General features: G+C 33.8%; 1 protein-coding gene across 3 annotated transcripts in view; it reads right to left on the reverse strand.

Moving 5' to 3' along the window:
* DEUP1 (deuterosome assembly protein 1) overlaps positions 1-25284 on the reverse strand; it is a 67702-nt gene that overhangs the window by 13295 nt on the left and 29123 nt on the right. For all 3 annotated transcript variants that reach the window (XM_016158714.2, XM_016158712.2, XM_016158713.2), the window contains 6 exons: positions 24788-25030; positions 17709-17854; positions 14331-14433; positions 9813-10010; positions 7626-7712; positions 2107-2130 (listed from right to left, as the gene is read on the reverse strand). In XM_016158714.2, coding sequence (XP_016014200.2) covers positions 2107-2130; positions 7626-7712; positions 9813-10010; positions 14331-14433; positions 17709-17854; positions 24788-25030 — 801 coding nt within the window. The remainder of the gene's footprint in view (positions 1-2106; positions 2131-7625; positions 7713-9812; positions 10011-14330; positions 14434-17708; positions 17855-24787; positions 25031-25284) is intronic.

Genomic DNA, 25284 nt, shown 5'->3' on the forward strand with positions numbered 1-25284 from the left:
AAAAGTAGTATGTAGTTTCACATGAAAACTCATGAAATGCTTTGAATGACTCTACATAGTCCTTTCTAGTCCTATGATTTGAATCTCCATGAATTGTATAGTTGCTGATAAAACAGTAGTTCTTTACTGTCAGAAGGATAATATTTTCACACAAAAAGAATAGCATGAATAAAATATCTTTGAAGCTCCATATTTCTATGGTTAAAGTCTGTAAGACTGTAGATGAGTATAGCTTAGAACTTTCATTTTGAAGTTCCTAAATTTAAAGTTTTGAGTGCCTTTTCATATGGTATTACATATTAAGTGTTAAAATTCAATACATATTAGATATTTAAAAAGTTTATCTGTTTGTTTTATTTTTTCGTTTCAAAGGACAAGCCTTCCTACGTTTTCTGTTTACTGCCGAATGTATTATAGACACTCATAAATTTTTAGAAAAGTTTCACTTTCGAATAAAAAGAAATGCTCCAGGAGGGGACACTTCCCCCAAACAGAAAGGTTTATGTGCTTACATGTCCATTGACTACGGTGTCCATTAGAAAAAGACTATCGAAGGTATTTCTCTGCTTGTTAAGCTTTTAGTATATGTCAATATTTGCTCATCTGAGATACACCAGTGCAGATAAAAGAGTCATCTACAGTCTGCTTTAAAAGAGAAAGGACTGTTTGTTCTAAAATTAGAGCACACTAGTGATAAATATAAAGGAGACAGAGTATTATAAAATTTTGCCCTACATAAAAAATATTTATATGAATAGATCTGGTAGAAAAGGTCATGGAATAGATTCAAAATTTTACTCCTGAAAAGATATCTACTTGTCCAAGTATAAAATTCTTGATGGTTTGCTGCTCAATTACAATTTCATTCAAACTTTTTCTCATAAAGCTAGATATTTTTTTGTGACTTTTTGGCCCAGTGTTAAAGTAATTAATAATGAAAGTAATGATTTCTTTAAAAATCCACAATTTTCTAAATGTATCATAATTAAATAAGTGTTGTGAGCATGCCCTGGAAGAATTACACAGCTAATGTATTTACATGATTTATATTTAAAGGTATATTCCATTTTCCTTGACATGTTTTTTGAGCTCTTTCATTTCATGCTTTTTTGAAAATGCTTTTCTAACAATTTCAGGAATATATATTCCATTAGATGGTTATCATGTGAAAATAGACATTGATTAAATTCTACCTCTATATTTCTCATGGGTTAGTTTATAGGTTTATTATCTCAATTTTTTTTCCCTTCAAAATTGTAGGGTTCCATGGTTTTAATCCAATTTTTTAAATTGGCAAAACCTCCTGTGCCTATTTACTTGGACGCACTAGCATGAGACCAGTTGAATTAATGAAGTGTCTGAATAATAGCATTTTGTATATGTCCTTATTTTTTTAAATCATGTACATTCAACAATAATAGTTAGGCTAACAAAATATATCTACAGAAAGATTGGCTTTAATTGTTTTATGGTAGTAAAACAATATGTAAAAGGGTGTTTTAGATACTTGTGAGGGTACCGATTATTTACGCTATTATTTTATTTAGCAAACTTTACGGATAGTGAAAGGAAAATTAGTCTGAAAAATTACCATAAATTCTGAGTTCTGATTAAATTTGATTTTATGACACCTTCCTTAAATGAAAGAAAATTTAATAAATATAATTACAAGTCTAAGTCAACATGGAATCACAAAAAAACTATCATGATAAACCTGATTCTTCGTTAGCTGCTCAGCAGCAGAATAAAACTAAACCCCTCACCTTTCTCAATGCAGTCAAGTTTTTGCACAAATCCAAGGAAAACATCTTTTTCAGAACCAAGAATGGCTTATTAGTTCTGTTACTATTCTGAGAATCTCACTGAGACCTAAGGAAAACTTACATATCAGGTGGTTAGTCTCACCAGGACATTCTCCAGAGGAAAATAGGAACTTTCATAACTTCAAGCATACAATGGGGTATTGACTGAGTGCAGGGCTGCTATTCTTGCCACTGGTGGGTGCCTTTTAAAATTTTTCTTTCCTTCGGTATAAATTAGCATGGAGCATCACAGTCAGTCAAGCAGAAAAGTTCTCAAAAATATAGTTATTTAGAAATGACCTACCTTAATATCACTAACTTCACTTGCCTAGAAAGGAAAAAAAAATCGTTATTTTAATTATTCAAGTACCATATATTTTAGAAGATCTAAAAATAATGACATAAATATTTGGGGGTTTTTTGCCTGAGGTAAAATTTCAGCACCAATTATTTAATTCTTTATTTACTTCTCCATTCTAATTATTTCGCAAAGAATTAACTAATTGACTATGTAATTAATTTAAGACATAACAGATATGAATTTTCTTCATGAAATCTTTAAACTGAGTCCTAAATGAGTGACATAATGGATTGTAAACTCTTGAAGAATTATATTAAACTCTTTTTATTATTCAATAGACACTTGAGATTTTTCTCTTTGGGGGGTAGCTTGACTATTTCAATGAAGTAAATTCCAAATCATCACACACACAAAAAATAGAGAGCAAGTATAAAGTCAACTTCCTATATGAATTACAATATACATAAAATATTTATGATTAGATACTATTTTAATAAGCATCACATTGAGGGCCATACATCAATGTCATTCCATTTTATGATATCTAAATATCTAATCTTTAAACAAATATATATTGTACATGTATGTGCTGAGTACTACAGAGGTAATTGAGTATGAAAAAGTGAACCTCCCTTCATAGAAAATACAATAAAATTGAGTAGACTAAACTACCATATATAAAAATATAGTAAATGATATGAAGTATAATTATGTGTTAAATTATGTTGCACCAAGTAGGAACTCAGTTTTTGGAATCAATTAAAGGCAACAAGATGGACTGAGATCATACAGAAAGTGATCATACAGGAAGTAAGACGAGGCTTTGCCATTGTCCTTAATGATATTAGCAATGGTTTTCATGATAACTGTTCATGCCTCCTAGACTACAGGTGAAAACTCATAAATGCACAAGTATTTATTGAAATCCTGTATGAAGAGTGTAAAATATAATCTACTTCTTGTCACAAGAAGTTTATGACTGATGAGACAAAACATACATACACTAAACAATTAAAAAATAAAAGGAGACAATTCAAAGCAATGCTAGATTTTAATAAATATCAGTGCTTAAAAAAAAGACAAAGGAAAGAGAAATAAATGGGACCTAGAGCAGCTGGAGATAAATTCATGGAGGAGATAAAATTTAATCTAGATCTATAAATCCAAAAGCCAGTACTTTTAAATACTAATAGAATAAAAATCTCCTTGTGAGCCAGACTTAACAAAAGAGAGAGCTAAACTACATAAGCTTAGGAATAAGAAAGGAACATAAACACAGAACATAGAAGAGATGAAAAGAATTATAGGATATTACTATTTTCAATAACAAGGAAACAAATTGAAATGGGTAAAGATTTCGTAGAAACATACGAATTACAAAAAAAAATACCTAAGTAGTAAAATTTGAACACACCAAGTACCCTACTTCATTGAAACTTCAATGTCCTGATGGTTTCATAGCTGAATTCTTTCTAACCTTTAAAGAACTGATAATTCCAATATTATTTAAACTATTATACCCACTCATAAAGATAGAATGCTTCCAATTTATGTTATAAAGCCAGCATAACTTTAAAACAAATAGAAAAAATGAGAACTATATACAAATCTCATTTATACATATGCAGAGTAATCTCTAATAAAATATCATGTAGAATCCAGTAATATATCAAAATTGTTAAAGTATGACTATTATGGGTTGAATTTTGTCCATCCCTCCCCCCAAAAAAGAGGTCTGTAGAAGTCCTAACCCCTAGCATCTCAGAATGTGACCTTGTGACCTTATTTGGAAATAGGACATTTACAGAGGTAGTCAAGTGAATATGATGTCATTAGGGTAAGCCTTAACTCAATGTGACAGGTGTTCTATTAAAAAAAGAGATTTAGAAACAAAGACAGACATACATGGAGGGAAGATATGAAGAAATGGTAAGAAGACAGTCATCTGAAGATAGAGATACAAGGATAATGCCATGTGAAGACAGAGGATTGGAGGGATGCATCTTATAAAAGCAAGGATTGCCAAAGATTGCTGGCAAACACTAGATGCTATAGAGAGGCAACAAAGAACCGCCCCACTCGCAAGCTTTCAGAGGGAGAATGGCCCTTTCGACACCTGGATTTTGGACTTCTAGCTTCCAGAACTGTACATTAAGTTTCTGTTGTTTGAAGCCATCCAATTTGTGGTACTTTGTTATGAGGACCCTAGCTACTGAATACTGTTACAAACGAGGTTTATTTCAGGAATTCAAATGTGAATCAATATTAGGAAATCTGCCAAACATAGTCTATTGCATGCCAATAAATTAATGAATAAAAAATACATGATGTCATATACATTGAAAAGGCATTTACTAAAAACCAGCAGCAAATCTTAGCTTTAAGTAAATTAGGGACAGAAGGATATAATAAAGTCCATAAATCAAGACAAATGTTATCTTAAATAGTAAAACTCTAAAACAATTTCATCTAAAATCAGGAATTGACAAATTTGTCAGCTATCACTATTCTCTTGAGGGTTTTAGCAAATATAATATGATAAAAATAACTGATGTAAATAGTAGAAAAGGAGAAAACTGTTAATAATTTGGCTTTTCTTCCTATATTAACAATAAGTTCTTACATGTGGGAAAAGAAAAACAGTGACGGGAGTTATGAAACACTTGAGAATAAATTTAAGAATAAAGGCACAGAACCTATACAAAGGAAATTGTAAGATCTTATTGAAGAGTGTAAAATAAGATATGAAGAAATGGAAAGCCATGTCATATTCTTGGATGAGAAAATATGCTATCATAAAAACACCAATTCTTTCAAAATTAATATATAAACTTAATTCAATTCCAAATAGAATCCAACAGGAAATTACCAGGGGAAACTGGATAACTCGAGCTTCACATTCATATAAAAATTTAAATTGGATTCCTGTTTTCTATCACATGCAAAATTACAATTCAAATGGATTAAACGTAGATGAAAAATATAAAAATCTTGGAAGAAACTCTAAAAAACTGTGGATATTGTCTAGAAGTTGGAAGAACCTTGTTATTCAAGGAAGGAAATGCAGAAGCTATAAACAAAAAGATACACATATTTGACAAATAGAACTTTAAAACTTTTTGGCAAATCATAAATAAAAAATTACAAACAACAAATTTAGAAAAGTGCTGTTATAAACCGACAAGAAAAAGATAGCCAAACAGAAGAATGAGCAAAGAATATAACTAATTCATAATACACTGCCAAATAAATACACAAAAATATGCTCACCATAGTCAGGAAAATGCAAATTAAGGTACTATTGAGAAATCACTTTATACCCATCAGACTGATAACAATATAAAAGAGTGATAACACATATTGTTGGTAAGGATGAAAAAATCAGTTGAAATATGATTTGACACAAATGTTTTAAAATTAAAATATACACATCCTTTGAATCAGCAATTCCATTCTTAAGCAGTTATTCCAATATTTATATATAAGGATGTTTTTTACAGTATTTTATATTTGTGCAAAAATCTAAAAACAGTGAATTAATTATAAATGAATTAATTCTGAAAATTAGTTGAATAAATTTTGACACATTCTTATCATCAGATATTATTAAGCCATTATATAGAATGAAATAGACTTAAACCAGTTGACTTGTAAGGATTTACAAAGGATAATGTTGAATGAACAAAAATGACACAGAGAAATGTGTATAATGTAATCCAATTTTTTTAGAAAAGTGAAAACCCCTAAATAGGTATATGATTATATACATGTATGTATATATGTATATATATTCACACACGCATATGAATTCATATATATAAAAAAGTACAAAATGCTACATACTGTATAGTTAACGTGTGTTATCTGGTAGGTAGAGGGGATATGAGGTGGGATAGAGAAACAGAAGAAAGGAGAAAGAGAAAGCAAGAAAAAAGACTACTGAAATTACGAGTATGTAAGCTATGATTTGATTTCTTAAAAATTATACATTTTACATAAGTATGCATTTTTTCCTAAGAAATTAGGAAAAATCAAAAGATGTTTTCTATTTACTTGTAGAGCTGTCTGTGCTATATAGTCAAAAAGCAGTTTAGAATAATGTATAGAGTATGCATTTATTTCTGTCAAAGAACACTTAATATTCCCTTGTGTATGTGTGCACGAGCAAAAAAAGAGTTATAGAATGCTACACACTGGTTTGTTAGCTCTGAATATCTCTGGAGTTCCAACTAGGACTGCAGACAGCAGTAGGGATACTTAGCTTCTTCTTTGCACATCTTTGAATGTTTTATTTCTTGAAAAATAAAAACAAATAAATGAACAAAGCCTAATGTTTACAGAAGCCAGAGTGAAGCAGGCTCAGTAGGGGCTGTGATGACACAGAATACACACCTCAAAACTTTCAGATAAAGCATTTAAAAAATATCACAAAACCATTTTGTGAGAGTAAAGACACTCATGGGGGCGGAATCCAGTTTAATTTCTTGTGTGTCCAGTGTTTAGAAATAGGCGTCAGACATATTTTATGTAACAGACCGGGAGACCACAGATACTTTACTTTTTATCCATCTATATAGTACTCCAATCGCCAGGCCTAAAGAAGGCGGAATGCTTCCAGAACGCTTCCACTCTCTGATGCTAGAATATGGACTATTATGAGAACAAGTACATACTATTACAGAAATACAGTATCACGACTTAAGAAAGAACCATGGGAAATACCTAATGCAACTTCCTTATTTCACAGCTGAGGAAACTGAGGCCAGGTTAAACAGTTACCATACTCATCTCTTATCCTCTCTGTTCCCTGAATAATTGACAGATTATTTCAGAATTTAACAATGGTATTTCATTAGTTCAATAAGTAATCACTATCATATTTACATATAAAACCCAACCCTCAACTATTATATTAATCAGTTGAAATGAAAGGCGCAGAGACTATTTAAGTTGCCCTGTATAAACCTGTAGAACCACTGGTTAAAACCACAAGGTCAACTCAGTCATTCATTTATTCATCCATCTTTTTATTCAACCAACATCCACTGAATACTTACTATACCCCTGATGCTGTGAGGTGCCGGTGTATTAATAAGACGTTAATAAGATACAGTTCTTGTTCACTGTCTAGTGGGGGAATGAGAAACTACAAAACAAGTCAGACCAAAATACAAACCAAGTGTGGATGGAAAAGTTTATTCTGGAGTTTCAGAGGTGGCTTCATCAAGGGAAAGGTTGACACTCAAGCCAGGCCACATAGGATGTGGGATTTCAGAGGCCATAGCAAGAGCAAAAGCGAGGAAGTAGCATGTTTGAGGAAATGATAAGAATCGAGCTCAATCTAAAAAAAGAACAAGAAGGAAAACCAGAAATTCAAGTACTTTAGACAGAAGATAAAAATAAATTCAATCCCTGTGCGAGATAATTTGCCACTCTATAGGAAGTGCTCAGTAAATGTCTGGGTAAATCCTGACCAACTAAGTAATCTCCGTTCAATTTACTGAATGATTTCAGCATGTTACCATGTACCGTCCGGGGTCTAAATCTCCCATCATTCCTTTTAGATGTGTATTTTCAGTTCTGACAGCTTTATATCTCATATCTGAGACCTGAAAGGAGATGAGTAGTTAAAAGCGAATGTAAAATTCATAATAAAAGCTCACCATTCTATTATAACTAATTTCATTTTGTTAATTAAATGTTTTCTAAATGTAGTGAAGGGAAATATTTCTTAGGCATGATTATTATAAATCAGGTATTTTCATTTAGTGCTTTAATTTTTGGCGGGCTACACTTCATGCTCCTTTCTGATCAGTGTAAACTAAAAACATACTTTAAATAATGATTTATTTACTTTTTCTTTCCAATTCCAAAATTTATTTTCTCACTTCCATTTCCTGTTGTATGCAAATTATGACAAGAAAAATCACAAATTGTAAAACATATTTGCATATCTATTAAATTTCTTGACCGATTAATTTTTACAATATACAAATATGTCTTTCATGTTTAATTTTGTTTTTTTTCCTGATATTTCTGCCAAATTTCCTCTTTTTTGTGACTACTTCATTTTGTCTCCTAATTTATATTTTCACTTATTTCTTCTATTTGGCAGTACTTTGAGATAGTATCTGCCCCTTTATTTATCTAGAGCTCATTTCTGTATAAAACACGTCCCTTAACAAGACTTACTATTATAAATTATAAAATATATTCTCCTCTACAAAAACCTAAAAATACATAAAAGAATATAAAGATGAAAAGAAAATTTATAATTCAATTATCCAGATAACTGTTAACATGTGTAAAATATCCTTTCCTATACAGGTTCAAACAATGATACTATCCCACCTATACTGTTTTCCTGTGTGTTGTATGAATTAATCACAGTCTAAGTCTTAATAAGCGGGCAAAGGCTGAATCTTCTCTTGTTTTTATAATACATAGGATTTAAATAGCCATGTTATTTCTGAAGTGATCCTTAAATGCCTACAAAGTTATACAAATATAGTGGACAATCAGGTGACAGACAGATGGGAGGGAGGTTGCGGGGCTGGGAGAATGGAGTGAAGGGTTAAAAAAGTACAAATTAGTAGTTGATAGTTGGTCATGGGGATGGGGAGCATGGCAGAGGGAAGTCAGTTAGCATTAATACATACATTGGCTAGGTGGAGGGTGAGGGGAGGGAGGGAGCAACTGATCATTTTATGAACTATATAGGTATCTAACCAATGTACTGTATATCTGAAACTAATTAAAATAAATTTATAAATTTTAAAAATGCCTACAAAGTTATTGAATGGTACTCTCAAATCCTCTAGATTTGAGGTTAAAAAACATAAACCCTATGCTTTCAATTGCAGGTCATCAATTTGATAGTGAGTAAGGAAGAGAATTTCAAGATAAATAGAAAGGAAGGAAGACAGGAAGGAAGGAAGGAAAGAAGGAAGGGAAAGAAAGAAAGAAAGAAAGAAAGAAAGAAAGGAAAGAAAGAAAGAGAAAGAAAGAAAGAAGAAAGAAAGAAAGAAAGAAAGAAGGAAAGAAGAAAGAAAGAAAGGAAAAGAAGGAAGGAAGGAAGGAAGGAAGGAAGGAAGGAAGGAAGGAAGGAAGGAAGGAAGGAAGGAAGGAAGGAAGGAAGGAAGGAAAGAAGGAAGAAAAGAAGGAAGGAGAGAGGGAAGGAGGGAGGACTTAGAATTAATTGCAGTATTTTAACAGTAGAATGTTGTAATTGCTGTTTTTCCCCATGAACCATGTTCTTCATTGAGTCAATGTTCCATAAATATGAACAAATTTTTATGTTTCAACATCTGTTTTTTAAAACCCTAAAATAAACATATAAAATAGGGGTGAGAGGTATCGAGGAAAATTTTTTAAAAAGATAAAAATGTTAATGGAAGGGAACTATAGAAAATTTTAAGACATCTTTGACTAGAGCATACTGTGGGAGGTGATCAAACTATGGGTCCTAATAAGAAAATGTTAGGATGAGATATAATGAAATTATCTTGCATTGTCACTAATTTTCTCTTTTGGTGACACTTTGCATTATCTCACAAAAGTTTTGTGTAACTCCACGAAGCATTTCTGTGATGCCAGTCTCAGATACAATACCGAGAAATGCAAAGCTTTTATTAGTCAATAATGAAGGCTACTATCTGCATTGAGCAAGAGAGTGACCTGGACAGGTGCTGTCCGGCCCACTTACATACCTGTTGTTTTGCCAACATTTTTTCCTTTATTTCTAACTCTGTTTTTAACTGTCTCTCCAGAAGGGCAGCTTTCTTCATGATAGTTGCTATAGTGATCTCCTTCTGATGAAGCTCCTCTGTAAGGTCAGAGATTTCGTTCCTCATTCTTTCCTGCTCAGAGCTATGGTGCTCTTCTTTCTGGTAGAGTTGGCTCCTTATCTGCAGCAGATATATTCCAGGAAATATTAACATGTCTTTTTATTTTGAAAACAGCTTAAAGCTTTATTGGCCATGTTCAGTCTTCCTATCCTATCTTAAAACTCTAGCAGGCCTCACTTTACCCTCCGTTTCTGATCAATGCTAAATTGAAAACTTTCACAGGAAGGCAGAGAAAGTATTATCAAGCATTTACCCCCACCCCCAACTTTACTGAAGTATACTTGGCATACAAAAACACTGCACATAATTGATGTACGCCATTTTGTGAGTTTGGACATACGTTCATGTTACTCTCATCATAATCAAGGTAATAAACGTATCCATTACCTTCAAGTTTCCTTATATATGTTTGTCATTAAATTTTTTTTTTTTTTTTTTTTTGTAGTAAGAACACTTAACATGGGATCTACTGTTAACCTTAGGCAGCATGTTGTGCAGCAACTTCTGGAACCTACTCATCTATATAACCGAACTTTATGCCCACTGGACAACCACTCCAGAGTGGTCTGGTGGAAGAAGACTAAACCCAAAACTCAGGGATTGGTGGACTGAGCACTTTTTAGGGAGAAAAAAATTGGCTTAGAGAGGTGAAGTGACTTGCTTAAAGTCATAAAGCTATTAGCAGGGAGAGCTAGGGCTAGAAGGTAGGAGTCTAGCTTTAAATTCAGTGCTTTTCTTTTCCTTTCTTTTCTTTTTTACTAAATTGTGCTGTTCTTTCTGTGACTAAACACTCTATTTTTCAGAATCATGTAATAAATTTCAAATGTAGTATGTCCATGAAAACGTGTCACCTCCTTTCTGTAAGCCCATGGAGTCTCATATTCCTAACCTTAGCCAAGCCTTCCACATTAGGAACTCCCGGATCACCTCAGACTCCTCCCACCCTTGTCTTCCCAAATCCAGTCAGGCAGCAAATTCTGTCTCTTTTATTTGGATCTCTCTTAAATTTTTCCCCTACTCTTCATTCCTACTACCACTTAGTCCAGCCTTCCTACCATCTTTCTAGAAATCATTCATTGTCTCTAATTTTTGGGATTTGAAGACGAAGTACACAATCACTGATCTCAAAAAAATCATAATCCATTGGGGAAACAGAAGAATTAACAGCTACAACACAGTGTGCAATCGATGTCAGAGGTATGTAACAGAGGCGGGATATAGTGGAGGAGTGCTTAACCCAGCCTGGGGTTGTCAAGATAGGATTCCCAGAGGAGAGGACATCAGATCGAATATTGATGGACAAATGGAAGTCAGACAGAAGATACGAGATGGAGAAGGGCTCCCAGGCAAAGAATGCAGCCAAGGCACAGTGGCACACTAGGTGAACAAAAAGGAGTTTAGAGTGGCTGGGACTTGGTGTGTTGCAAGAATGAGGCTGGAGAGTTAAATAGAGGCCATTCACAAAGAGATTTATTTAAATTTACCCCAGGGCACTACTTTTAAAATTGACCTTTTTTCATTTCATATTTAAACATTTCAGAATATATCTCTGAAAGAATAAGGTGTGCTCACTCTTTTTTTTAATATAACCAGAATACCATAAGACATCTTAAACATATTAGCAATTTATCAATATCAAATATCAAAGCAGTATTCAAATTTAAAAGTGTATCAGAAGTGTAATGAATGTTTTTTAAGTTTGTTTATTTGAATTGAGATCTAAATATGACCCACACATTGCAACTGGCTCATATCTTATATTTATTTATTTATTTATTTATTAGGCGATGCAACCCTTGGTTGACCTCACAGATTGCAAGGACCTTGTCAGCCTACAATCCCTTATTTTTTAAATTTTTTTTTACATGTACAGCACCTGGTCTTCCTAGGTGGTCTCTCATTCAAGTACTAACCAGGCCTGACCCTGATTAGCTTCCGAGATCAGATGGGGTTGAACTTGTTCACAATAGCATGGCCATAGACCGGGCTGATATCTTTTTAAAGCCTCTCTTTTTCTATGTGCTTGTGTGGTTCTAAGTACTTTACATATAGCATCTCATGTAAAAACCACATACCTCTCTATTTTGCAGATTAGAAAATTAAGGTACATAACTGCTCACAGTCACATTCCTGGTGATAGGCAGTCTGATTCCAGGACCTTACACATTGTACTACGTAACTTCTCTGAGCAGAGCCCTAGAAGGTGGTTCACACATTGCACAAAGCTGGAGTGGGATAACTTAACATGGAAAGTACTCATGTCTAGCCGGCAAACTTGACCCATCCTCAGGCATTATACCACCAACCCCTCATCTGATTCTATTCTTAGTACTAACACATTCAGAATTTCAGAGTTGAACATGACCTTAGAAATCACATGGTCTAACCCCATCATTTAACAAATAGGAAAAGAAGAAAAGACTCATAGGGCAGGGGTACTGACTGTGCCTATTACCTAGCTCCTAAGAGCAAGAGAAAAAACTAGAAAAGTGGAGTACAAATGTCTTCACCCTGAGGACAATATTACAAGTCTCCTTTCATCTCCAATCTTCTTTCTCCAATTGTTTTTCTTACCATTTATTTGATGAAATAACTGGGTTGTTCTGTAGTTGGTCCCAGTTTATATTTTACTGTTTGCATCCCTGAGATACAGTTTACATGTTTTCTTAAAATGGAACTTTTAAAATGTAAAAAAATAAATATGTTATTGTGAAAAAGGAGTAAACTATTTTTATTATTTTCACAATATTTAGTTATTAAAACAATGTGCTATACTGCAAAGCTGCTTTCTAAATGAGATTAATTTACCTAACTCTAAATGACTTTATAAAAAAATGTCAATTTTATCACAGATAAATGGTTAAAAATAATTCTATGTTGATAAAAGAAGATCCATAATACCAGGCTCTTATTGGTTTTATTACAAGAGAGTAAAAATGCTCTCCATAAACACTTCCTGGAAACTAAAGCTATTAATACACAATTCACTTGCTACCTCTTCTGCACAGCAATGCATTAACTAGAAGTCTCCAAAAGCCTATAAGGGATTTGTGCCTTGTATGCACTCCTTCCATATCAAAACTCTGTGTAATCAGTATATTCCTTATATTACTCTAGCTAAATCTATGAGGTTAAGAATGGTATAACTATACTTTAGGTGGCTTTGATCACTATTTTATCATAATGCACTCACTGGAGACACCAGTAAAGAACAGGTTTTAAAGTTATATTTTTAAATATCAATAAAATCAGTTTCATGGGATTATCTGAAGAATATAAGGAAAATGATAATTAATTCATGACACCTTTTCTACACTTAATAGTTGCCTGCCAGTCAACTCTAAATATTTATTTTCACTTATTGTGTGTCAGGTACTGTGCTTGTGAACTAAATGATATTCAAAGCCATGCCTAGGTTCTTCCTACTTTTAACAATTGTTTAGATTACATAACTTTAAATATTCTGTGCAAGCCTAAAGACCAGAGAAATGGGTAGTAGCCATGATAAACTCATGGGAAGAAAGCTACTACTGGATTTTACTGGAGGGAGAAGAGAATATACTTTTTGTAGGAAGAGTTGAGAGCCTTCAAGGACAGTGCCCAGGTCTTATTCATCCTTGTATTCCTAGGTCCTGGCAGAGTACTTGGCACATGTTAGGTGCTCAGTGACAAAATGAAGGTATAACCAAAAACACTAGCAGCCAGTGTACCATGTGCTTTCTTTGAGCTAGGTAGACCCTTTCATAAGCATTTCATATACATTATTTTATGGATTTTAATTTAAGGGAAGACTATGGACTCGGGAACCAGATTTCCTGGATTCAAATCTGTCCTCTGTCATGTATTAGCTATGTAATATTGCAAAAAATTATCTACCTTATAAGATGGTTGTGAGGACTTAATGAATCAGAATTTTTTAAGCCCTTAGAACAGCTCCTAGCACATAGTAAATGCTATTTAAGTAGCAGCTATTATTAGATCATTTAATCCTCATCACAACCTTATGAGGTGGTACTAATTATCTCATCTTCATCCTAGAAATGAGGAGCCTGAGCAAGTTGCAGAAGGCACTTCCCCAAGTTTACACACCTAACATCTTTCTGAGTGCGCTCTCTTACTTATTGCTACAAGATACTTCTCACGGAGTCACAGGTCCTCCGTGTTTTATGGGCAGTCTCCCAGTGGCAGTGATGACCTAAGGTTTGTGTTTTCTATAGCATCACACAGAAGAATGTTAGTTTTAGCAGTTTGGTAGGTTATTATCTTAGGAGAAATATATAGGAGAAAAAAGAAGGGAGTGACAAGAAAGATTTCCCACCCTGCTTTGTATTGAAAGACTTCGAATCTGCCTGGAAAAATGGAGCTCGTTATTTTCCATACCTTATTTAATTCTTTCTCATGATTTGGTTGATCTGAGGTTACTGAAAATATCTCTTTCCGTTTCCTTTCTTGTTCTTTAACAGGTGAATAAGATGATTCAAATCTACAAATTCAAATGAGTAAAAATTAAGCTTAACTTGGTAAATTGTTAGGATAATATTATCAGTTTAGGCTATTGTAGGTTGCAGAGATAGGTTATTAGTTTGTTGGAAACATTTCTAGTTACAGACATTGCAAGTTCTAATACATTCAGATGCTGTATTTACACAGTTCAGCAAGTGCAAATGGTTTTAGAGAAAAAAATAAAAGGTAGCAATTAGTATGGAATTTCAATTATACATTAAAAAGTGGCAGAATGCTGGGTTTACATATGTAGATAACATTTTTAGATAAGAAGAAAAGACTGTTTCCTGTAATAAAATAGCTTGCTTGGGTAAACACCCAGTAGGGAGATTGCTGGATCATATGGTTTCAATCAATGTCACCATAAAAAAAAAAAAAAAGAAACCTATATAATTTTATTAACCAATGTCACTACAATAAAGTGAAATAGTTTGGGAACCCATTAAAAAACGGAAATCCATCTGACTTGCTTCTGTATCATGGAAAGGAACTATGTCAGGAGAAGTCTGAGGGGAGCACCACTCCATAAAAGCGACCCAAAGTGACTAGACCTGCTGGTCAACCCAGAGCGCGCTCAACTAGATCTATTCTTTGGCTGTTCAATTTGTAAAATGGAGTTGCAACCATGTATGGGTACTAGAAAGGAAAAGCAGAAATTAGTACAAAAAGTACAATTTCCACAGGAAGTTTGGAGAAGTAGAAGCAGGTAATGCTCAATTCCACATTAGGGAAGCTGGAAAAATAAAAACTGTTAAAACAGAAAAATAAAGGTACTCGGCAAGGAAAGCAGCATGCTTTTCTATTGCTTGACTAATCTGGTAGAGTTTGGTGTTTTGAGGAATGTACCCACTTGTAATTGAGTACAATTTTAGATTTCCAAATAATTTTTTAAAATGTTCCACAAATCAAAAACTTAAACCACACAAAACAAAATATGAGTAATGCTAGAGAAATAACTAATGAAAAGGTTAAAAATGAAGGGATCTTTCAAAAGGTGTAAATTAATAGTGATATCCCTGAGGTAAATGTGTCTAGACTAGATTGTTTGTGTGTGTGCGTATGTGTGTTTTATTATCAAATATATATGTTAACTGTATAAAACAGAGTACCTAGGAGCATATACCGCTATAATGTCCTCCAGGAAAAACTATTCTTAGCATTTTTGTGTATATGAATTGTCTTTTTTTTCTATGTATGCATATAAATACATACATGTTTCCCCTAAAATTAGAATGTACTGTATACATTATTTTTCAGTCTTCTTTTGTTTTCCATTCAGTAATATATTGTGAGCATTTTACTCAGTATTGTCCTAAAACATTATTTCAGGATAAATCTTAAATTTTTCTTATTTGTTATCATTTAGAAGAGGTGAAAATGAAAGTTCCTTTTCCCCCCTTGAATTCTTCCAAGGCTATTTCAGGGAGTGGAATGCTAAACTGAATGGTAAAACCTCATGATGATCTTGTAAATTTAAGTGAGTGAATGGAACAAATGTCAAACTTCAATGTGGACAAGTTCATAGAAGAAAATAATAGTCATGCTAATGTAAAATGCTAATATAAATATATAAGGGAATTGTCACTTTTGATGTTGGAAAGGTGTATTGGAATTATTTTTAATAACTTTCAGAACATATCAGCCCAAGGTGCTTCTACAACGAAAAATAAAAAGCTAATAAAATCTTAGCATTATTGAGAAAGTTTCTGATAATGAATAAAAACATTACAATGCTACTTCTATAAAACTTTCGCATGTCTGCTCTCAGTAGTCTGGGCTTCTTCACCTTAATACAACTATAAAGAAGAAATAGAGTCCAAATAAAAGAAACCAAAACAATATTAAAGGGTAGAACCGCATTCGTATAAGAACAACTAGGATTAGGAACTTTCAGTGGGAAAGATGAAGGCCGAGAACACTATGCCCAAAGTCTAAAATACAATGGAAGCTGTGAAAAGTTTAATATCTTTTCATCAAATCTCAGAATACTAGAAATGAGCCAGTACCCTCCAAATGAGAAAGACATAGCTTGGAGACCAAAGTAAATACCAACTTAAAGAGAGGCTGTCAAGCAAGCATAACAGAAGAGTTATATTGGCCAAATATGTGAATAACTGTAAGATTTTAGATTAAATCGTGTATTGAGGGATAGCTGGCAATGTTCGGAATTCAGCACTGGCCTTGTGAGACAGCTCTATAAAAAGTACCTACATCACTTCACAAAACCTGAATGAGACATGATTGAAAGGTTTGCTCTTCTAGGAACTTTATGTTTTCAGGCATATACGTTCTTTGTGCGAAGACATTTCTGATGAGCTCACCACATTGGAACAGTGCCTTGCACAAATTATATTTTCAATAGATTTATTAATGATTGGTGATAACGTACAGCTTGTATACAGAGCACTCAATAATGTTGACTGGCTAATAGACATTCTACTTTCCTTGGTGAGACATACAGTAGGTCATTTTAAAGAATTTTAATTTGCCATTCGTTTCAAAGGGCAGACCTCAAAAAATGCTAGCAAGTCCCAAAACTTTGAAGAAATAATTATTACCTTTAAAACAATGTAATTGTCTTTCACTAAAATATCTCTCACCATTTGGCTATTCAATTTTAAAAATCCTTTCATGAGTCTGGCATTGGCCTTCAGATTTGAGAAGGATTCAAGTTCTAATGAGAATTAGAACGTCAGTGAATGATTAGAACAGTCACACTGTCTATTTACAGGCATAAACATTTAATAATCCTCAGCAGTCATTTTCCTTTGTGGTTATGGAGTATGCAATATCTATCTGATTTTAAAAGAGGAAAAAAAATGTTCTAACAAAACTCTTAATGTGGTGAATGTGGAGTCCAAAATAAATACAACAATTATTGGTGAAAAAGGTAATAACAAGTTTACAGGCAATTGAAATAAAAGCATTTTAAAAATATGGAATAAATATTATTTATATTTATATGTAATTAAATATCAGTTCTATAGTATTGTTTTTGTAATCTACTGAAGAATAAAAAAGTTCAAAGAAAATTTCTGATTCAGTATGACACATAAATATCCATAAATCAGAACATGATATAATTTTCTAGGTAAGTAAAGATATTCATTTTGAAGATAAAATAATCATTAATTTAATTTTAATATCTAATATTATCTAATAATTAACAGCATGTAGTTTCAAATATAAAAGTCTTGAAAAGTCAAACATCCTTTTTCGAACAGTTTCCTCAGACTGCCAAATATAAAGATATACCTTTTTTTATTTTCTTGAGCATTTTGGCACTCTCCTATTTTTAATAATTCTCTGTGCAACTGCAATCGTTCCATTTCTATAATTCTCAAGAGATCATCACGTGACTGTAACTCACTTTTCACCTCTGAGAGTCCTGCTTCCATGACCTAAATAAAAACAAAAATTTTCAATGCTCTTATTTAATATCATGATGTATAATACATTTAAAAGTATTTAACATCTATGAACCAGTCTAATTTCAAATAAACTGATACTGAGTGCTTTACTGGTTCTGATTCACAGAATCTGATTTCAGTGAGATAACAGTCTAGTGATAAAGACAAAGAAAAATCCAATAATCACACAACTATGACCATGTTGTATGTAAATTTGAAAGAGGGAAATATAAAAGTATAAATAATAAAATATCAAGGCATAAAATTTGGATTAATGCAAATAATTCCGAATTTAAACAAGATAATAGCCAAGAAAAATCTGATTTCAAAGCTGGCCGATGAAGCGAATTATAAATCGTGGTTCCACCACTGCCAAAAGTAGCCCTACATTAGCTGGCAACTAGAAACACCAGCAATCTTGTGAGTCAAGCATTTTATTTCGTTAGTAAGAGAGACTGGAGCAAGTTTAAAAGCTGTTGAGAAGGAGGATCCAGTTAGGAGAGAGAAGGCGTAATAGTAATGGGGCCAGTTTCCTGAGAAAGTGGGTGGATAAGTTCCAAAGCACAAGGCAAGTATTGCCTAAAGCAAAAGAGAGTCCCTCATCTTTTGCAATAAGAAAGAAGGAAGGAAGATGGAATGTAGACAAGTATATGTACATTTGGATATGGGAAGATAAGACCATGGCTTCTATTTTCCTTGTGAAGTGAAAAGGCAACGTTGGGTGGTGACAGTGGAAGGAGAAGTGGAAGTGGGGGGTCGGGAGTGATTTTGAGCATGAAGGAGGTTTGAAATGGCCTGCAGTAGGAATGGGAGAGTTCACTAATTAGACCAACACAGTAAGATTCCTGGGCAGTATTGAGTACTCATTTGAGATTTGTGATCCTGGCCTGTTGAATAATTTTCTCCAGCTGTACTTGGCTGTCCTCTGGGAGAAAGGAATGACAGAGTCCTTCCATATTATCAGGTCTCTTCCCCTCAATTTTATAGGGAAACTATATTTATTAAGTGTGCCTGACCCAGATCATCAAATTCATTGCCATTTTTATAGATGAGGAAGTTTGTTTGGAACAACTTGTATACGTAAATCTACTTTTTTAACTGTAAATTTTATGAAATCTAAGTATAGATGAGGAATTTCCAGTGAATACTTAGCATTGAAATTGAGGTATGTTGTAAGTGTAAAATATACACCAGAATTTGAAGATTTAGTATGAAAAGAAATGTAAAATATCTCATAATTTTTTACATCAATTACATGTTGCAGTGATAATACTTTAAATATATGTTGTGTTGAGTAAAATATATTACTATTATATATTAATTTCACCCATTATTACTTCTTTTAATGTGGCTAATAGAAAAATTTACATTATATTTGTGGCTTGTATTATATTTCTATGGGATGGTGTTGCTCTAGTATCTTAATGACACATTAACAAGCAAACAAAAATGGTCAAGGTTTTTTGGCACAGATATTAGAAAAATGCAGCACAATTTATTTTTGTCATTAACCTCCAATGAGAAATATTGCATATTTTAAAAATGTTAGTGTCGTGCAGCATAGTAAATGCAATGGAATTAATTCATATACTGATACATTTCAAGGTCATAAAAATGAGAAGATGTGATTCATGTGAAAGTTCAGATGCATATGTCATTAAAGTGTGTTGTAAACTAAAGAGAATTTTATATACAACAAGTGACAGTAATTTAAATTAAAATGATTGTCTTTTCAAATTCATGTACAAGATGTGGCACACTGTCATATGACAGTTTTGCAAAAGAGAAAAGAAACTTCTTTCTAAATACATGCACTGAAAACAGTAATCATTTACCTCTAATTATTTTTGTTTGGTAAAATATAAATTTTGTAAAACAAGCTTAAGGCCCATCTGTTTAGTTAGAAATTTGTTAAATGATTTGAGAGAAGCCATGATTTTAAACCTTCAAATCAGCTACCAAATAGTAAATAATCGATATCTTCTAATTTAGTATTTATGCTAAAGAAAAAGAATGAAATGTAAGTAAAATTTTGAAATAAAACAAGAATAGCACAAATGAAAGCATTATTTTCAGTATTTTTTCTAAATGCATGAAAAATAGTGTTTCCGGGGAGTACAAATCTTACCTAGAATTTTTAAAACTAAATTACTTCCAAAAATCTTTTCATTAGAATTATAACATATTTGTATGTGAAATATACTACGAATAATTTTTTTTAACACATGTGATTCTTTTGTAAAATATAAAATGGAGATTCTTAGTTTAAATTTAATAATGTTCCCCGATCCAAGGATAACTAAATTATTTTTTAAATAAATAAAAATTCTTTGGTATACTTTCTCATAGAAATTGTTGGATAATAAATAAATAACAGCTACATTAAAATTTATGATTAAGTATGAAAAACAACACAAAGTAGGATTAGAAAACTGCTGGTGAAGCATATGAGAAAAATAACATTAAAAATATAAAGTGAAGTTTATCATCCTCGGTACTATATACATTTTGGTCTAGATAATTCTTTGTTGTGAGGGTTGTCTTGTGAATTGTAGGATATTTAATTCCACTCCTTTCTGGCCTATAAGGTCTGTGCCGAGAAGTCTGACAATAATCTAATGGGTTTTCCTTTATAAGTTACCATTTTCTTCTCCTTGGCTGCCTTGAGAATTCTGTCTTTATCGTTGATTTTTGATAATTTTAATACAATGTGTCTTGGTGAAGGCCTTTTTGGGTTGAGATAATTGGATGTTCTGTTGACTTCCTGAATTCCAAGCTCCAGCTCATTGCTTAAATTTGGGAAATTCTCGTCAATTATTTGTGTGAAAATGCTTTCTAGTTCCTGTTCGTTTTCCTTACCTTTGATAATGCCTATTATTCTTATGTTTCCTCTCCTGATGGTATTAGTTAGTTCTTGAATTTCTCTTTCATTATTTTTCATTCTTCAGTTTCTCTCTTCTTCCTTTTGATTTATTTCTAGATTTCTGTCTTCGATATCACTGATCCTTTCCTCCATTTGGTCAACTCTATTTCCCAAGCTTTCTATTTCATTTTTCAACTCTTGCAGTGTGTTTTATTTATCTCTAGAAGGTCTATTCTGTTCTTTTTGAGGGCTTCGATCTCCTTGCTCTGCCCATCTAGGTGGTTTTTTTGGTTCCTGAAATTGTTGATACAACTCGTTTCGAAACTCACTGAGTTTTTTCAGAAGTATCATCCTGAATTCTCTGTCATTTAAATTGCATATTTTATGTCTGTAAGCTTATTTTCTGGAGATTTTTTTCTTTCTTTCTGAGATGCCTTGTCTCCTTGGTTGTTCATGGTGTTTATGGACTATTTCGCCATGTAGGCATTAATGGAAGCGTAGTCTGCTGTTTTTCCAGAAAGAAAATTTATTATATAAAAGTCTCTCTTCAGCCTGTTGCAAAGAAGGTGCTTTTCTTTTGGTTTCCAATAGGTGGCATCTAAGCCTCTTGGATCCCTGCTTTATATAAAGCTTTAATAATGCCTTTCTATTTTCTCGTAGATATTTAATCGTGCTCACTACCCTCAGTCTCAGTTCCTGTCAGTGTTAGCAACAGTTTCGGTAGCATTTGCTCAGATTCCCCCGGGCTCCATGGTGATCGATCTTGGAGGGTTTGGGAGGAGGGGCCCTCTGAGTTGGGAGGTTGGAGGGTTGGGGCTGTGGCTCAGCCTCAGTTTTGCAACTGTGGCTGGTAAAAATTAACTGTTGTTTCTCTGCTGTCTCGCTTCTCTGCTTTCTGCCCTGATAACTGAGCCCTGCCGCAGGCCCAGCTGGTTGAGCTCACAGCACTCCCAGGCAGAGCTGTTCAGGGAACTTGTCAGACCTTCTCTTCTCTCCTCCCCCTACGGGGAGCTCCAGCTGCTGCGAGAGGCAGCGTCTTCATTTCTCCCAGCCCACCGCCTGACACCTGGGGTTCTGACCTGTGGTAGCTCTTATGCACAAATTCCACACTCAAATGTGCTGGTGTGCAGTTTGGGTATTTTTTGTTGAGTTTTAGATACTCAGCTTATTATTGTTTCAAGGGGAGAGATTTGGGGACATCTCTTACTCTGCTATGTTTCTCTAAACTCTGCATTGTAGGATATTTAGCAGCATCCTTGGCCTCTACCTACCAGATACCATTAATACCCCTTTCCCCTGTTGTGACAATCAAAACTATCTAGGCATTGCCAAGTGTTATGGGGAGCAAAATCACCCAAGTAGAGAACCACTGATTTAAAGGAAAGTCATAACAATTAGACAATTAATACTGTTATTTTATAACCTTTCGTATAAATATCAATACAAATATTTCACAATTATATTGATTTCTATGAATAGCTGGGTTTTATTAGTATATATTTAGGAACATTAATCAGTTATTAAGTACATATATACGTGTGTGTGTGTGTGTGTGTGTGTGTGTGTGTGTATGAAAATCAAAGTGGGTAACATGAACTTTCCTTATCCAGACAACCTACAAAGCCTTCTAAAGAATATGTGTGAGCCCCTGGAAGTTTGTACAAAACCTGGATTGAGGGGTCAGTCATATTCTGTTGATCTTATGTCAGCAGGGTAAGTCAGTTAAAATTTAAATGACATTGCTAAGAGACAGGGACAGGGAGGCCTTGGCCATCCAGTGGTTTGAGTACTCTAACATCCATGGGTACACATTCATACCCATGGGTTGCACTTTCTCTCCTCTTGTCAATAGGAGTGTGTCAGTATGACAAGTGTGAGAAGCACAGGTTTAAGGTATTTACTTGGAGAGTACAGAGATTATAATCTGAATTAAGAATGTTAATTTATTGATGTTAATCAATGTACCCTCTTCCTCTATTTGCAACATTTTTTTTTTTTAAACAAGATTCTCCAACTTAGTTCCTGGAGAAGTATAAAAGATAAGTTTTGAGAAGGAAAAAGGTGAGGTTGGTAAAGGAAAGCATTACAGAGAAAGTCAGTCATGCTGCCCAGAAAGGGTGACAGAGGCTCTTTCTAGAATATAGGGTAAGAATAGCAATTTCTATAGTGAGCCAAGAACAAAAGCTGACCCTCAGCCTATAAAAGAGGATGTCCTTGGCTGTCATAATAGGTCCAAACAGAATTCTTTGGGGGGAAATTAAGAGGAACTAATGTTAGTGAAGAAGCTGAACTTCAGTGCAGAGTAGAACCAGACTTTATAACCGAGCTCATTCATGAAATATATTTCAGGCAAACTAAAGATTCCTAGGGACTAGAACCAAAACGACCTCAGAAAAGGACAAAGAGAACTCCTCAGTCTGTACAGGATAATCTGAAACCCAGGGGGAGAATGTTCAGAAAAGTACCCAGAAAATAATCTTATTTATTGATCGTGATCATCGTGCAGACTCCCGCAGAACAAAGACAGCTGCATAATGTAACTTTAGGTTGTCTTTAAATCAGGACCAGAAGCTTAATCAGTTGTACCCTACCCAGGGCATTGAATGAGAAGCAGCCCCTGAGAGGGAGAGAATCCCATCAGAACCAGCAGTCATGCAAACCCAGCTCTGACATACTGTATGGGCCCATTGGCAAGCTAAACACTAGAAACCACTTGAACAACCTCTAGAGCATAAGAGTAATACTAATGTCATTTATGTTATAGTGAAACCAGAAGAAAACATCACCAATAACTTTTCTATTTCTAGAAAATTTATGGCTTCTTCAGTGTTTAGTATCTGTGGTTTAGCTTGGTTTGCTTGTTTACATCTATATTCTAATTTGCATTATAATAACATCTACCTCCCCAAAACAAAGTTGGAATTTAGGATCTGGGAAATATACTTCTCTAAGAAATGTCATGGAATAGGAAAAGCTGGGAGCCTTGTGTTATGTCCCCTTGCAAACTTGGGGAAAGGGGGACAAAGAGGAGAAGATGCTGGCAGAGAAGGAAGTTAAAAGGACTAATCCTATGTACAATCCCACATATAATCTGGCTGGAAGGGGAATGAGGAGTTGGGCCAAAACTAAGAAGTGACCCTAGGAGTTTAAGTGGCAGATTTTGAGGTGGAATCTCTTAGAGAAGTAAGTGCAAGTCTGCTCAGATAGTGACCTGAAAAAGTACACCTTGGCATGGGGAGAGAACATAGTGGGACTGAGAAATGGGCCAGCTGACACAGAGGAACTGGTGGAGAGAGGCTGAATGTTTGGAGGTGGGAGATAAGACCTAGAATGGGAGCTAAAACCATAGAATGTCTCGAGTAACTAGGATATCTGTGAATAAGAAATGCATATATAGTAAAGAAATTGGTAATGAACAATTTTGACGAATGCCGTATATCCTTCCTAGTGGTTGCAAGAAGTAGGGAGACAAGAAAAGAAAAAATATTTTTGTGTTAAGGAAAAAAATTAATGCTTAGAGAAACCATCAATCATATCTGCCAATGTGGAAGTTAACAAAACACAGACAAATAAACTAACTCCAGGCTACTGTTTGATAAATGGTTATAGTAAGGTTAACAGTGATAAATTATAGGAAGTGACCCCTATGATTCTCATTGAGGTTATTAGATTGTAGAACCCTTAAGGATTCCTGGATCTCCAACTTAGAGTTTTTGTCAGTCAAAGAGGCACAGGGCCAGAGAGAATGTATAAGGGGGACAGAAGGTAGTATATAGCTAAAGGGCCATGGTTTTTTTAGGCATAGAGGTCTGTAAGTGACTGTTAAACTGCACTGGTAATACATTATTATTATGCCACTGCAGAACCAAAGTGAACTGTAGTGGCGTAAAGTACCTATGGGATTATAGAATTTACTCATCAAGTTAGCATTACTCACTAAAAGGAAATATTAGCTGAATTACACATGTAATACATAATTAGCTTTCTAATCCATATACCTGTTGAGTTATCATTTATACAACTCAAGGGTAATATAATCTGAAAAATAAATAAATCTTTACCTGGCATTGTCTTTGGTACATTTTCAGTTCTTGTAGGAGCTTCTGATTTTCATCTTGTAACTTATTCCGGCTTAATGCTATTTCACTCACAGCTGATTTTAATTTTTCAATAATGAACTCATCTCTTTCATTCGTTTCACAACTGGGATCTGCTTCACATATCAACTGAGGAATTTCAGATCTTCTGTCTTCTACGCACTGTTTTTTTCCATTTAGTTGAGTTTGGTAACTTTGTGCCTGTTTCTGAGAAATATAAAAACTGTGTCAATTAAATGGAGAATATCATATTTGAGCTTACATAAAGTTCAAGAATGATAGAAAAGAATTAGAAAAAACATCTTTAAATACATTTTCAGATAATGAAGCCTCACTCTTTATAATTCTTGTGTTTATTATAAAACCTCAATTTTGGATGGCATAAAGAGAAAATATATTTGTATAATCTCAGAGCAAAGATGTAGAGTAGGGTAGAGGGCTTGGTGTAGGGAATTTTTATT

Source organism: Rousettus aegyptiacus, unplaced genomic scaffold, assembly GCF_014176215.1.
Source record: "Rousettus aegyptiacus isolate mRouAeg1 unplaced genomic scaffold, mRouAeg1.p scaffold_m13_p_5, whole genome shotgun sequence".
NCBI lineage: Eukaryota > Metazoa > Chordata > Mammalia > Chiroptera > Pteropodidae > Rousettus > Rousettus aegyptiacus.